This window comes from Cryptotermes secundus, unplaced genomic scaffold (assembly GCF_002891405.2).
Source record: "Cryptotermes secundus unplaced genomic scaffold, Csec_1.0 scaffold52, whole genome shotgun sequence".
NCBI classification, from domain to species: Eukaryota; Metazoa; Arthropoda; class Insecta; order Blattodea; family Kalotermitidae; genus Cryptotermes; species Cryptotermes secundus.
Window position 1 is genome coordinate 160,511 of NW_019733835.1, and position 15,688 is coordinate 176,198.

At 35.5% G+C, this 15,688-nt stretch overlaps 1 protein-coding gene across 1 annotated transcript in view; it reads right to left on the bottom strand.

Moving 5' to 3' along the window:
* Positions 1-8,905: 8,905 nt before the first annotated feature.
* Positions 8,906-15,688, bottom strand: part of LOC111868188 (isocitrate dehydrogenase [NAD] subunit beta, mitochondrial) — a 28,657-nt gene continuing 21,874 nt past the window's right edge. The window contains exons 6-9 of the mRNA XM_023858622.2: positions 13,985-14,149; positions 12,926-13,135; positions 10,064-10,219; positions 8,906-9,380 (exon numbers count right to left, since the gene is read on the bottom strand). Coding sequence (XP_023714390.1) covers positions 9,306-9,380; positions 10,064-10,219; positions 12,926-13,135; positions 13,985-14,149 — 606 coding nt within the window. The 3' untranslated portion in view covers positions 8,906-9,305. The remainder of the gene's footprint in view (positions 9,381-10,063; positions 10,220-12,925; positions 13,136-13,984; positions 14,150-15,688) is intronic.

The window sequence follows — 15,688 nt, forward strand, 5'->3', positions numbered from 1 at the left end:
TGTACTTTCTTGGAATGACAAAGTAAAGGCATTCATGAGAAAATTAGAGCTCTGGAGAAACAGTATGGAAAGTGACACGCTAGACATGTNTTCCAATGGACATAAATAGCTGCCTACTTGATCATCTCATAATGTTGAAAGTTCATTTCGAAAAATACTTTTGCAATGATTTTGATAAATTTAATTGGATTAAAAATCCATTCGAAAATTCTCCTGGGCCATCATCTCTGAAGGTAAATGAACAAAAACAACTCATCGATCTCACTAGTGATACTTCATTAAAAAGTAAATTTAAGAAATTGTCTCTGTTGGAGTTCTGGATACATATTGGCAAGGAATTCCCAACTTTGAGCGAAAAGGCATTGAAGATCCTGATTCCTTTTGCAATAACTTACTTATGCAAGACAGGCTTTTCTGCTTTGGTAGCTATAAAGTCAAAGTATTGTTCAAGGCTAAATATTGCTAAAGAAGTTAGAGTGGCCATTTCTGATATTACACCACATTTTGATAAACTTTGTTCTCGAAAGCAGGCCCATCCATCACACTGAAGTTTGACATTTAAATGTTTGATTTTCTTTGCAGAAAAAAATTACATACTTGTTAGTCAAATATAGTTTCATTTTATTACATATTTTGGTTAACTGGAAGTGTTAAAACTAATTTTTATTGTAGGCCTAATATTGTGATACTTTAATTTTGAGTAAAAAACTGCTAAATAGTATGTAGAAAAACACAAAACAAACTGAATAAAACATCAAACATACCATGACTTCCATTTTGACAAAAAAAAGAGGCTGGGGGCCTGAGAGTATTTTCTCTTGTCAGAGGGGGCTCAGAGGTAAAAAGTTTGAGAACCACTGCTGTACAGCATGACTGTTACAATTAGAATCAGCATTTAACTTTGCATCTGTTCCTCTGTATGGACCCCCAATTTCCACAAATTAAATGCAGTATTCAAATAATGAACAGATGAGGAGACAGCTAAAGCATCATGTTTTAACACTGATGCCCTCCTCAACCTTTTCTATTATGCCTGAGGGAAGTGGGTTAGAATTTAGACATATTACATGACTTAATTCATTATTAGCCTTTCTCCCATTTCATCTGGAAGAGTAGTAGTGGTGCTATCAGTCAGTTTCTTCAAAGTATTTAAACTGTAAATTAGATTTTACTGAGACTGCAGTATATGGGTCAAGGCCCTTTTAATTATTAATGTCCTACTGCTTAGGAGGTACAAAGGGATAATACAGATAATCTTGTTGACACACATCTCTTAATCTATGTGATGGGCTCATATGTTATGTGCTGTCACGGAATACTTCTATGTTGGCAGTTCTGTTGGCCGAATGTTCTGTCCCTAGGGAAACAAGCAGGTTTATTAGATTACAGTGCCAGCTCTTTACTTTTCAACTTTTAAATGAACGGACAAATTTTCACAAAACTTGGTGTCATTATGCCCTGGTGGCCACAAGAACTTCATAGTTCTTAATTACCTGCACTCAATAACAAGGCAAACCCACGAGCTTATGAGATGAAAATGAAAAGTACTGCAATTTAATGTTGAAGTTCTATATGTATGTTATAAACTCCGTCGTAAATGTAACACTTTACTGTAGTCCTTGTTCCCCTTCTTTCATACTACATGTTTCGGCCGTAACCGGCCATCATCAGGTGTATTTCACTTCACGTAGCTGTCACACTGCACTCAATATTAACATTTAAATTCCAGATTTCCAATTGTTCATTGCTCTGTTGTCAATCGGTACCCGATATTCCAGAACTCCCATTGTCAATTTTGTCAATTATGTTTAAAATCTTTATTAATATTGACATGTCGATTGGTTTAAATTTTTAAATTCTTGATTTAGCTTTAATATTTAAAATTTAAACTTAGATTTAAAATCAAAATCACAGAGATACCTGCTCTATGCTTATATGTGCTGCAGTGGCTACCTCTTGCTTTCAGCACAGCTCGTGTGTTATTTTGTGCAAGTTCTCTGTGTGCATGCCACTGCTTTTCTTTAATACATTTGCTGTCTGGTGTGTTTTGATTTTAAATATTAAAGCTAAAGTGAGAATTTAAAAATTTAAACCAATCGACATGTGAATATTAATAATGATTTTAAACATAACTGACAAAATTGACAAGGGGAGTTCTGGAATATCGGGTACCGACTGACAACAGAGCAATGAACAATTGGAAATCTGGAATTTAAATGTTAATATTGAGTGCAGTGTGACAGCTACGTGAAGTGAAATACACCTGATGATGGCCAGTTACGGCCGAAACATGTAGTGTGAAAGAAGGGGAACAAGAATTACAATAAAGTGTTGCATTTACGACGGAGTTTATATTATACAAGTACATACAGAAGTGTGCAATGTAACAGGATGCTTAAATATAATATAATGTTGAAATATTGTAACATATCTCTGAAAATTATGCAAACTGCAATGCATTTTCTTTTTGAGAATGTAAAACATACATCAGTTCAAGAAATCTACTGTACTTAGTTATCTATTTGATGGTGATAATCAGTGGGCATCAAAGCTGGGAAATTTAAATTTGTTATGAAAACTGATCATGGAAATACCTACACCCCTGTGGGAAACACTGTTTATGTGTCAACAATTATAAGCAGGTGTAAAACTTCAAGGTTATGTCCAATACACTTAATGTACACAAAATCACAGTTTGTAAGTTCTCACCCATAACAGAAGACAATGAAACGTTGATGCTAATCATCATCATTAAATCTTATAAAACGATGGTCTTCATCACAGCTTGTAATAAATGTACAAATGCAGGCAACAGAACTGCAGATTTGACTACAATTAAATTATATATCTGTATGTGCATGAACCTAACATGCCAAGTGCACAGGCTAAATGCTCACTGATGAATACTTCACAATTGGAGTATATACCACTGGAGCAAAACTTACATGACTGGAAATCTGTTCACTGGGAAACTAGGCTTTATAACTTTTCACATTCACTTCTCTCTTTAATGCAACTCTGTTTACACCCTCTCCTCAGTTTAAATTAACATTAAAATCACAATCAAGTGCTATATGTTTCAGCCTTACTTGGCCATCCTCAGGCAACTGTTCACTTGTCAAAACCACTACACTGCATTAGTTTCCACGTTAAAACATTCTGATGTCATAATTTTGTCATTCGCATTAGAATGCATTTGTTTGGGAACTCTTTATCCCTTCCTGTACCACCCTCTCCTTGCAGTGTCTGTGTTGTTTTATTTAGGTGACTTCAAACTAGGAGGGCAAATTATTCAAACTGTGAAATATGCAGATGACCTTGTGTTAATGGCTAAGGAAGAAACTGTGCTACAGGGCATGATTGATAGACTAATTGAAATTGGAAGGTGCTATGGCATGGAAATGAATGTGGAGAAAACAAAAGTAATGAAAATTTCGAGACAACCAACCCCAGTCACAATAAAGATAGACCAAAAACAAGTGGAGAATGTGAAATGTTTTAAATATTTGGGTAGCTTGTTAACAGATGATGGAAGGTGTACTTGTGAAATTAAATCCAGGATTGCCATGGCAAAAGCTGCATTTAGCAAGAAGAAGAATCTTTTTACCAGCAAATTGGACTTAAATTTGAGGAAGAAACTAGTGAAATGCTACATTTGGAGCATAGCTCTGTATGGGGCTGAAACATGGACACTTAGGGCAGTAGATCAGAAACATCTGGAAAGTTTCGAAATGTGGTGTTGGAGAAGAATGGAGAAGATCAGTTGGACCGATTATGTGAGAAATGAAGAAGTGTTAATTAGAGTCAGTGAGCAGAGGAATATCCTACATGAAATAAGAAAACGGAAGGCTAATTGGATTGGTCATGTTTTACGCAGAAACTGCCTTCTAAAAGAAGCTATCGAAGGAAAGATAGATGGGCGGATAGAAGTGACAAGAAGACGAGGAAGAAGACGTAAGAAGATGCTGGATGACCTTGGGGACAGAAGAGGATACTGTCATTTGAAGGAGAAAGCTCTAGATCGCATTAATTGGAGGAATTGTTTTGAAAGAGACTGTGGACCTGTCGTCTTGACAGATTACTGATGATGATGATGATGATGATGAATATTGGCATGGTTTTATTATTTTTATGCACCACTTTAGTACATATGTTACCACTATAACTTAAATTATAATGATCTGGGCTTTAATTATATAGAACATTATAAATTCAGTGCTGCTTATTGTAGGAAAAATTTTAAATTAGGTGCATATTTGGACAGGAAAAACTAAAATTTTTAGATGTCAATTTGTGGGGACATCAATATAAATTACTTAATTGATAGTAATAACAAGAAACAAACGGATGTTCTATTATCTTCTTTTAAACTTTCTAGTATAGTAGATTTTCCTACTAGGATCCAAACCAACTCAGGCTCTGTTATTGATATTTTTACTGATCTTCACAGACATGGAAATTATATATCCTGATGTTAATGGACTGTCTGACCATGACGCCCAGATCTTATATATGAATAACATTGTTTTACATAACCAAAATAGCTGTAGGCATTTTGTCAGGAAATTCAATAAAGCTTCTGGAAATGAGTTCTTGACTCAATTAAGTTACGAAACTTGGGATAGCGTATTTGTTGATCAGGATATTGATTCAATTTTCATCTCATTTCTTAATACTTATTTAAAAATATTTAATTTTAGCTTCCCTAAAAAACTAGTTATGAATAATACGAAATATAACCCTTGGATGATGAGGGGCATAAAGACCTCATGTCAACATAAAAGAGCTCTATTTGTCCATGAAAACCAGTAATGATAGAAACCTTAAATCCTATTTTAAAACTTAACTCTAAAATTCTGTCTAATGTCATCAGGGCAGCCAAAAATCTTTATTATAATGGATTAATTTCGAATTCTAATAATAAAAATAAAACCACATGGAATATTATTAAAACGGTTACTGGTAAGAGAATCAATAATACTGAAGTGTAGTTCTTAAATGTTGAATGGAAGCTAACTGATAGTCACTAATTAATTGCCGATTCTTTAAATAACTACTTTCTGACTATAGTAGATAGAATTAACAGCAATAATGCTAAGAGTGATCATTTTATAGAGTTTGATATTGATAAACATTGGAGTTGTTTATCTCAGGCTTTTCCGACTCCTTTCCCTGAAATTAAACTTAAACCTACATCTACTAAAGAAATTGAAAATAGAATTAAGTCATTTAAACCCAAAAACTGTAATGGGTATGATGAAATTTCAGTCAGTATTCTAAAAACTAGCACACCTGCTGTTATTTCTCCTTTAACTTATATCTGTAACAAGCGTACTTTCAACGGGTGTTTTCCCCACTCATTTGAAATACTCTGAACTAATACCATTATTTAAAAATGGTGATAAAACGAATATGATTAATTATAGACCTATATCATTATTTACATTCTTTTCAAGTTATTGTAAGATTGCTCCATCACATAAAGAATAACAATATATTATCAAATCTCCAATATGGTTTCAGGTGTGATTCATCCACAGAACTTGCTTCATATAATTTAATTAATGAAATATTAAAGGCCTTGCATAATAAAATACCAGTTGGAGGAATTTTTTGTGACATAAATAAGGCCTTGGATTGTGTTAATCATGAAGTTCTGTTATCTAAATTGAAGTTTTATGGAACAGTAGGAAAAGCTAATGCGTTACTGGAATCCTCCCTTCATGGTAGACATCAAAGAGTTGTAACTAATAAGAAGTGCACTCACTCAAGTTGGGGTAAGACTGACAGTGGTGTTCTCCAGGGATCAATCTTAGGTCCCTTACTGTTTTTGTTATACATTAATGATCTGCCAAATATTATAAAGAGTAAATCAATACCTATTCTCTTCGTAGATGATACCAGTATTATTATTGTTAAGAATTTTAATTGTACAGAGTATGAAAACGAACTAAATTTAATACACTCAACTCTCGATTATCCGGGGGCGGATAAACTGCTCTGCGGCTTAACCAGGGCTTTTTTGAGGCTTATATGTTATTTAATATTCATTCACTTTTGTTTCACATAGTGAATTGTAACACTATTTTCGCACTAGTGTGAACTGAGCTCTGCATTTTTTGGTCCCGTTATGCTAACACAATGTTCTAGGGTAGGGGTGAAAGAATGCAAGGATTTGTGGAAACTTTCAAGGACAGATACACTGCCCCAGTTAGTCTCTTTTTAATGATCTTCAGGTGTGTTAGCAAAATGTCAGGGTGTAAAAGGAAGCATGTTGTGTTAAGTATTCAACAGAAACTTGAAATTATCAATCAGTTGGGAAAAAGAGGTGTAGTTAAACAATTAGCAATGCAATATGGTATTGGAGAACAAACTGTTCGTGATTTGAAAAAACAAAAGAATCAATTCATCACTAATGAAGATAACGAAATCCATGGATTCACTGGGTTTAGTGAAAATGAGAGAGCCATAGAATTGACAAAATTGGCTAACCAAGTTCCTGGAGGTGAAGAAGTCAATGAGGAAAATATAAGAGAGTGGTTTGACTGTGACTCGTGTTAGCCGGGCTTCAAAATGTTAAGCAATAACGAAATCACAGGTTCAGTGGGGGTGCAGCCAGAAGAGCGGGGAGAAAGTGAGAATGAGGAAGAGGTGGACAGTGCTGCTAGTAAGAAAATATCATATGGTGCTGTTCTTAATCATTTGGAATCCTCAACCAAGAATAGTAATACAATGGATATACCTATCATTTATAGTAACAGTCAAATTGCTACAACCGCTGATATTAAGTTCCTCGGTCTGTTGATTGATAATACCCTATGATGGAAAGGACACATTGACTGGCTCATGTCCAAACTGGGTTCAGCTTTCTATGGAGTTAGGGCTATTAAACCCTACATGTCCTTAGAATCAATGAGTTTGGTATATTATTCATATTTTCATTCTATTATGACATATGGGCCGATTTTCTGGTGTAATTCGCCCCTCTGCATCCGTATATTTAGACTACAGAAGAGGGTAATAAGAGTGATCACCAATTGTAGAAGTAGAGATTCTTGTAGGGAGCTGTTTAAGAGACTAAAGATTCTGCCCCTTCACTCACAGTACATTTTTTCAATTTTGTTATTTGTAGTCAAAAACAAAGACCTATTTTTATCTAATTCTGAGATTCAAACAATCAACACAAGACATAGTAATAACCTCCATTATCCCTCGTGTAACTTAACTGTCTTTCAAATTCATTTTATTCATTGGACGAATATTTTAACTGTGACAACAATTAATGTTTTGGATTTCTTATGGGTGGTAGTTGATAGCGCTTTACTGTTATAGATGATGGTTTTTGTTCCTGTTGTATATTGTTAATATTTTTAACTGGTATGACATTACACAATTGTAATGCAGTATGTGATGTTTACTCATGTTGACTATGTCTATATCCATTGGTGTTTAACCATGTAAGGATTTATGGAATGCTGAATGAATGAACTAGCCAGTGTATGTCACTTTATGGGTTCACTTCATAACTCATTTTCCTTATGGGATGTACACTACTGTATTTATTTACATAATACCCTCATGTACCTCTGCCACTCTGGTTTCAAGTAAGAAACAAACTGTTTGACAGCTCCTCTCCTCCCAATAACTCTTCAGTATTTATTTTGTTGCAGTCTGTATGAGTGAGACTGTTGACAATGCATAATCTAAAACTGCAAAAACTAAATTGAAAAAAATTCTATGACATTACTACAAGATGTCTGAGTTAAAAAAAGAGGTACTGCTTAATAACTTGTTTGGATATAACTTGTATTACTGCAGTGAATGAAAATACTAGTTTTCATATTAGAATCATAAAACATGCATTTACTCTTTTCAAACATTTTATACTAATCTCCATGTTCTAATACTGCTACTTTTACACTCTTTAAATCGTTCCAGCTCTCATCAAAAAGTTCAAAGAGCAGGAAGAATGTGAGGGCAATTATGCAAGTAAATACAATATCTGACATTTAACACACGAGTTTAACAAAAGAGCACAGAACAAGCTCTAAGTTTGTTCAGGTTTTAAGAACACTGACATACTTATCGGCATACATTTGTAGGTTCAACTTGTATCAAGGAACAGTTACCCCTCTTGAGAAGAAAAAACAGAAAATTAAAGGGCATGCCTTTGAAGTCAACCCTAAAGTATCAGTGGCTATGTGACAAAGCTTGGTTTCATCTTAGTGGTTCTGTGAACGCCTAGAACAGCGAACACTGGGACAGCCAAAATGCCCACACAGCACATGAAGTGGTTGGAAAATAATTGGGCCTCAGAGCATTATGTGAAAAATATTTTGAAATTGTTCTTTCAAATGCTCATTTAAGAGTAGCAATGTGTGTAACTGCAGCAAGATAATGAAACCACCCATATATGACTACATTCTATGGAGGCCCTTTGTGGCATTTTCAATGAAAGAATTAGCCAGGGACTACTGGTGCCTCATTTGCCAGATTTGGTGCGCAATTTTTCCGTGAGCTGCAGAGAGTTTCCAAAATCACTTATGCCAGTGCCATACGTGTTCCAAGGCAGATGAATACTACTTTCAGGGGTTTCTTTAAAATACAGGTAAGACAAAATCTTACCAACATGATTCAAGACGCTGCAACCATGCTGTGAGGTTTATACAGTGCTCCCTGCTAAAGCATCAGCTATGGTTTGGATGAACCTGCGAAATTGTCCCTGACTCTAGTATGGTCTTGAAGTTCTTGTAACAATAGGTTTTAGAGTTCAGAATATGCATATGCAGTCAATTATAGAATTTCTACCTAAGGAAACCATAAACTTTTCCAAATTTGTACTACATTTTATCTCTACATGACTAGTAACAAACTCACAGCTTTCCACAAAAAAAAACTGTAGCCATTCTTCTACTGTTTATAAACCACCTCTCAATGCTTTATATTTCAAGAATAAATTACACAGTGTTAGTAACAAACAACAGTTATGGAGCTGAATATAAATAACTTTCTTATTCAGTAACATCATATTTACAATTACATCTGCTATGAAAACTACAGTTTAGTAGTGAATCCAGAAATTGTGCTCTTCTTCATTACACTGTACAACACGTTTGGTGGGTGTTACAGACACCAAGTATCTCCTGATATTCTGAATAAGAACTTCAAATGATTTTCAGTACTAAAATGCAGGCAACACATCTAAAATAATCTTGGGCTATACAAATTCAGCATGACTGGGCCATGCATGCTTCTCTTTTCTATGCTCAAATAATTATCATTACTAAGTGTTACAGATGTTTCAATTAACGAAGACTGTTAATAATGGCATATGTATATTCATTTGTGGTTGACTGCCCACCCAAGTCCTTTGTTCTAACCTGTAAACAAAGGAAACATAAATCTTTACATTCAGTCTATTTTTGTAAAATATGTTATAATATGCCACACATTTGTTACACACATCTTACACACAATAAAAAAAAAACTTCAGGTTATTCCCTTGTCACTAACAGGGAGTTTGAAAAGATGGCATACGAATCACTAGTAGCATACTCTGAATATTGGGACAGAAGGATTACTCGTGTGAAATATAACAACATGTTACAAATATTACTGTGGTAATAATCACTGTTTAAACTGATGGTATATGATGATACTTTATTTACAACTCAACATATATTAATTTGCTACATGTAAGCTCACCAAGTGAAAGACTGTGTGTTATAGTTATGCTGAACTGTAGTTAAGGTGTTGAGTAATAAAGTGACATCGCAAAAGAATACACTCCTCAAAGTCTTGTTTCATGACAGCAACTATTTGTTTTACTGCAGAGATAAACAGCTTAAACATACAGAGTACTGTCTTTTGGCACATGATGACATGTGGTCTGGCAGATGGGCACCAACATTTCAAAAAAATCCCACTTCAATCATCTCCAAGGTACCTTGGAAGACTGTTGGCTACCTGCCAAACCTCACACAGCTTAAACATACTTTCAAAATGCCTTGTGTTAATCACATCCGAGTTAGAGGCTATAATCATCCATGAAGTATATACCAACCTTGCCTGCCTTGAGAACCCTGTTCACAGCATTGCGTATCATGTCACAGTAATACTGGAGATTAACGTGGCTTAGCATTTTTGCTGAACACAGAAGCATTGCTGTAGGATTTGCTACATTCTTTCCTACTGCTTCAGAGTATGTATGCCTTGCACCCTTACAAAAAGAAAGAAGAAAAAACAATGTTGAAAACATCAACCAACACATTATTCTGTTGACTAAGACAATAAGGCAATGTGGACAGAACCTGAACTTGTAAGAAAGTGTTATAATTCAGAGGAACAATATTAGACTGGAAACAAATAAGCATATGATAAGGTCATTAATCCTTCCTTTCTTTCTTGCTTTATTCAACATTACAGCACCTACATAAGATCTAAAAGTTTTTAATGATGGTACATTAGTAAAAGCAAAAAGTAAGTAAAGCTATCCCTGTAACAGGCCATGAAGGCCCATAGGGTTGTGAGACGTTGAGGGTCCCACATTATCTAGACAATTGGCTCATAGATGGCGGTAAGGTTGTCAGCCTTACATGCCGGTCGCACTTTACTCCCCAGCAGAATTATTTAATTAATTCCTGGTACTCATTTCTGAAGGATTAGGTCAACTGAAAGAAATCCAATGACCCCATCCAGACTTGAACCTGCAATTCCAGCTTGTAGCATAGTGCCTCAACCAACTACTCTACCGCGAGCCCCAATGGTACATGAGTATAAATATTACAAATTTTGTGTGTCTGGACATTATCCAGTGTTCTGTTATTATCTAAAACACCATCCTCTTTATATTTCAAAACTGGATTCTGTCTGTCTTCAGACGAAACCTACTCAGTTGAGCCCAATCAATAGAGCTAGTCCCTATCTCCAAACTAATGCTATTGACTGGGCCCAACCGAGAAGTTTTTACCTGAAGACGGAGACGGAATCCAGTCTCCGAAATGTTGTGTTTCGAAATATAAACAGGACAATGGAAAATGTCCAGAAACATACTATCTGAATACCTACATAGTTTGTAAGATTTGAGGTTATAAATGCTGCCACCAACTCCGCACGAGATAACAATGATTGCTTTCCGAATCCAGCAAGAAAGAACCTTCCTTTTCTTTGCCTAGAACTAGGAATGGATAGTCCACTGATGTTTAACAGACTTCTGCCTTCATGTCGCTTGCATTCTTGCTATGAAACTGAAGAACGAACTGCATTCGTTGAGAAGAAAACGAACTAAATGAACAATTTCTGAATCTCAGCCAGCTTCTCCAAAATTCTGATGTTGATTAGCTTTAGTTGTGTGACAGGAAAATTAATAATTATTTTCACAGGTAGGATATTTCTTGAAAGAATGCAATAAGAATTATGATAAATCATATCTTCAAACTCATTAGTCGAAAAATAAATTGTGATTCCAGTGATATACCTACGGCATAAGTGGAAGAAGAAAGATGATTTAATAGGGGTTAATATTGTGACATGAAGCCTGAAAGCCGGAATATTTCATTGTTGGGCAACGGCTCCGTAAACACATTCCCGCGGAAGCGAACCTGCTCAAAAATAGAAGAGCAGTGTTTTATGTAGTCAGCGGCACCCTCATTGCTACACAACAGTGTGGTAAACATATCTCTGCAGCAGTGAATCAACACGCAACAATAGAGGAAGGGATGTTTTCTGTGGGTTCGCCCCAAGGATATATAATGAGGATCTCAGGCAGATGGAATTAGAATTGAGTCTCTGGAGTCAGCAGTTGGCAGGTTATGAATGGATGTTTTTGAAAATGCATAGGAATGTTTCAAGAAGTTCCATGTCTTAATTCATTGTTCCTTGTGGCCTTGAAACACATAACAAAGCGATTTAAGTAGAATGGGTGCCAGAAGTTTCACCAAAAGAAGAAACACATTGAAATCGCAAGCACAGATAAATTATCTCACTGTATGCTTCTGTTATCATTGACACCAGCCCATCACTGCTATTCACATATGAACAGTCTTTTCTTGTAAAATCATACATTTGTATTCTAAAATATCCATGCATAATGTAGGAGGTACACTCAAACTGATATCATACCAGCATTAGAGGGCCCCAGGTCTTACCAATCATATCAATACAGACAACAGGATTTCGAGGTCTATCTCATGAAATATTCATAGTGCACTTTTCTTTACATGTACGTGTACTTCACCCTATTTGTCATCAGGGTCTAAACGCCTAAACACTGAATACAGGGATGTGGCGAGGAATGACATGACAAAGTCTAACAATTACAAAGGGAAATAAATCATTTAAGACCCACTGCTTAGCCATATTCCAAAAAATACGTGATTTTTTGCAAAAAGCTAATGGAATCAATAAAACACCTCAACTGATTTAACTGGTCACCCAATCAAGTCTCAAACACTAGGGACATTCCAAATATGGAGTAATAACCACTTTATTGGTTATGTCTGATAACGTCTCAATGCAATTTCAACCTCAAAGGAACTATGTTCCAGTATTATTGGCTCTGGTGCAAGCATATCGGTCCACCTTACATTACTAGATAATTTGTATGCATTGCATCCTGTTCTGTATGTCACTACTATGTAAATATGCCCAATGATCATAATTTTATAATTTTAATAAATGACTGACAGACTAAATTGTCAATAAAATCAGTTAGTCTTATTAAGGTGTTATTATGCTTCATGTTTCAGTCATTTACAAACATCATCAGGCATTTGTAAACAACAAAAGACGTCTACACTCAGTATTAGACTGCATGTCGCAATGAATCCATTGATAATGGCTAAAAGTAAAAGTTTTTACATATAATTAATGTTTAAATATATTGAAATACTTTCAGAAACAGATAATAGGCTGAATATGTACATACAGGTTCAAAGACGACACATTCCGCACTGTAACTGGCTCCTGCAACAACACCAGCTCCTCCAACCAAACCAGATGCCAAGTTGTCCACAATGTTGCCATACAAATTAGGTGTTACCATCACGTCAAACTGACGTGGATTGGAAACCATTTGCATGGTGCAGTTATCCACAATCATTGTTTCAAATTCAATCCTAGGATAGAGTTTTGCCATCTGTATGAAGAAACAGAAATAATGAGACTTGACAGAGTTTATTACAAGAAATTATGGAAAAATACAAAGCACCAATATGAACGAAAATCAGAACACGCATCATCATGCATACCAAGATAAACACTGGCACCAACACTAACCTACAAGTGGAATTTGGCACTAGTGATACATCTGAAATATACAACACAAAAATGTAAATAACAAAAATATGACAAAAAAATTATCACGACCCTTTGCAGGTGATGCACACACTATAACTCTGATGAGGTCATTGGATTTTCTCAATTTACCTAATCCTTCCAGCCACACTACAGCCCTGGGGTTGACTCTACCTCTAACAGAATTTTCCTGGGGGTAAAGGACAGCTGGCACATAAGGCTGAAACCTTATCACCATCTGTGAGCCAACTGTCTAGAAAATGTGGGACCCTCAATGTCTCACAACCCTATGGGCCTTCCCAGCCTGTTACAGGGATTGCTTCACCTTACCTTTTATTAATATGAGGAGAGAAGAATGAAGAAGGGGCTTGCAGTATTGAAACTGTTTCCTTCATGTATGGTCTTTCATCCTGGCCTTTGTTCATCCATATTCTTTCACGGGAGCACCCAGTAAGCAGAAATTTTTTCCCCAAATGATAAATGATGGAGAAGACATATGGTTTAATGCAAACAAAGTTGGAGACCTAGCATTCCTCACATTAACAAACCATTAACTTTGCAAGAGTTGAGAGAAGGTGAAGGTACGCACAAAAGTATGTAAAGTACCTCTTTATCCTTTACATACAGAGAGCACATGATACACTCACGCGGTCCTCCTATTTTGTTACCATACAATTCAACAATCACATACCTCTTGACAGCTCTTCAGGAAGAGTCCATCGCCCAATTTCATGATGTTTGCTTTGTGGACTGCTGTCACCTTCTTACGTTTGTTCTTTGTTGCATAATCAAAGGCAAACTTCGCTATGCGCTCTGATTTGGCTTTTGTCACAATCTTCAAACATTCTACAACACCCTGTAAAATGCACCATCATTCCTTTCTAAATACACACTGGCTAGTACTCTCTTACTCAGTTTTAGCTGAAACATACACTACATCAGCAGATGTGTGACTTTTGATGCCTGACACAATACTGGTACACATCACCTGTTTGATAGCAGGCATACCAGCTGAAGAAAGCCCTGGCTGGGTTCATATAAAATTATACTCTACAGACACTACATTACAGTCAACAGTAACAATCACAGGTTTACATACTTTACAGGCACATGATTACAGCAGTCAAACATTTCTCAGTAATATAAATTCATCCATACAATAGGTGTGAACTGTTTAGTGTTGGAAATAAATGTTTAATTTTTGGCAGGAGGCTGCTGTAGAAGTATGTATGCAATGCTTTACAGCAGGAGCAACTGTTAAGAGTAAAACCTAAAAATAAGCTCACTGTCATCATTTCCACATGAAAATGTACCTGCCATTACATATAAGCATCACACTGCATAAGATACCCATACACAGTAGCCCAGGTTTGATTCCAAGTCAGTCACATCTAATTAATGGTAGACAAAATAGCACTGGGGCAGTTTTCCCCAAGTACATCAGTTTCCCCAGCCAAATCTTATTCCATCAAGTGTTCTGCAGTCTACCATCCTATCATTCAACACTACTTAGTCTCAATATTGATAGCCCTGTTAAATAATCAGCTTAAAAAAAAAAAGATTCACATGAGGTGCATACAGAAATGTATATTCATTCCAGATTCTGCTCTGAGGACTCCTTGGGCCTTGTCATTAATATTGTAATTGGCCTCTGTAAGCATCCACAGCATGCAGATAGAAGGACACAATGTCAAGTATTATATAAAGAATGACCTTCAAAAATGCCTACATAAATACACAGTGTGTCCAGGTTCTGTTAGGACATTAAAAATACAAGACGTGAATTATTTTCCAAATTTCACTCTTTTTATTCGAAATTTGTCATTTGTCATCTATTTATAGTTCCAAAAAATCCATAGAGGCATCTGCCTCAGATATAGAACAAGTCAATAATACAATATAACATATAAATATACATACATAATTATGTATGTATATGATGACTGTCTGATTATAATCAGACAGTCATCATTGTCAAAATTTAAATATTCAATACAACAAAACTACTGTACAACAATATATTCATATATCAAAATAACATTTAAAATTACATACATGATTAAAAGACCGTCAAAACTCTTAATACAGTAATATAAAATCTATTTTCTTAATATATGATACACCTATATTACAGTATTACAGTATTTTATTCCATATTCCATTGCATCCTAGCAATAGGCAACAGTGTTTACTAAATATACATGAGGTATCAATCTTTATTCCAGCAGTAGTATTCTTCAACAGTATAAAAAGAACTGGTGATAAGAAACTTCTTTAACGCCACTTTAAATCCAGGAATGTCATAAGATAATTGTTTAAGCTCTGGAGGGAGGTGGTTATAAAGTTTGATACCAGAATACCATCCACCTTTCTGAAATATCGTTAAGTTTACCAC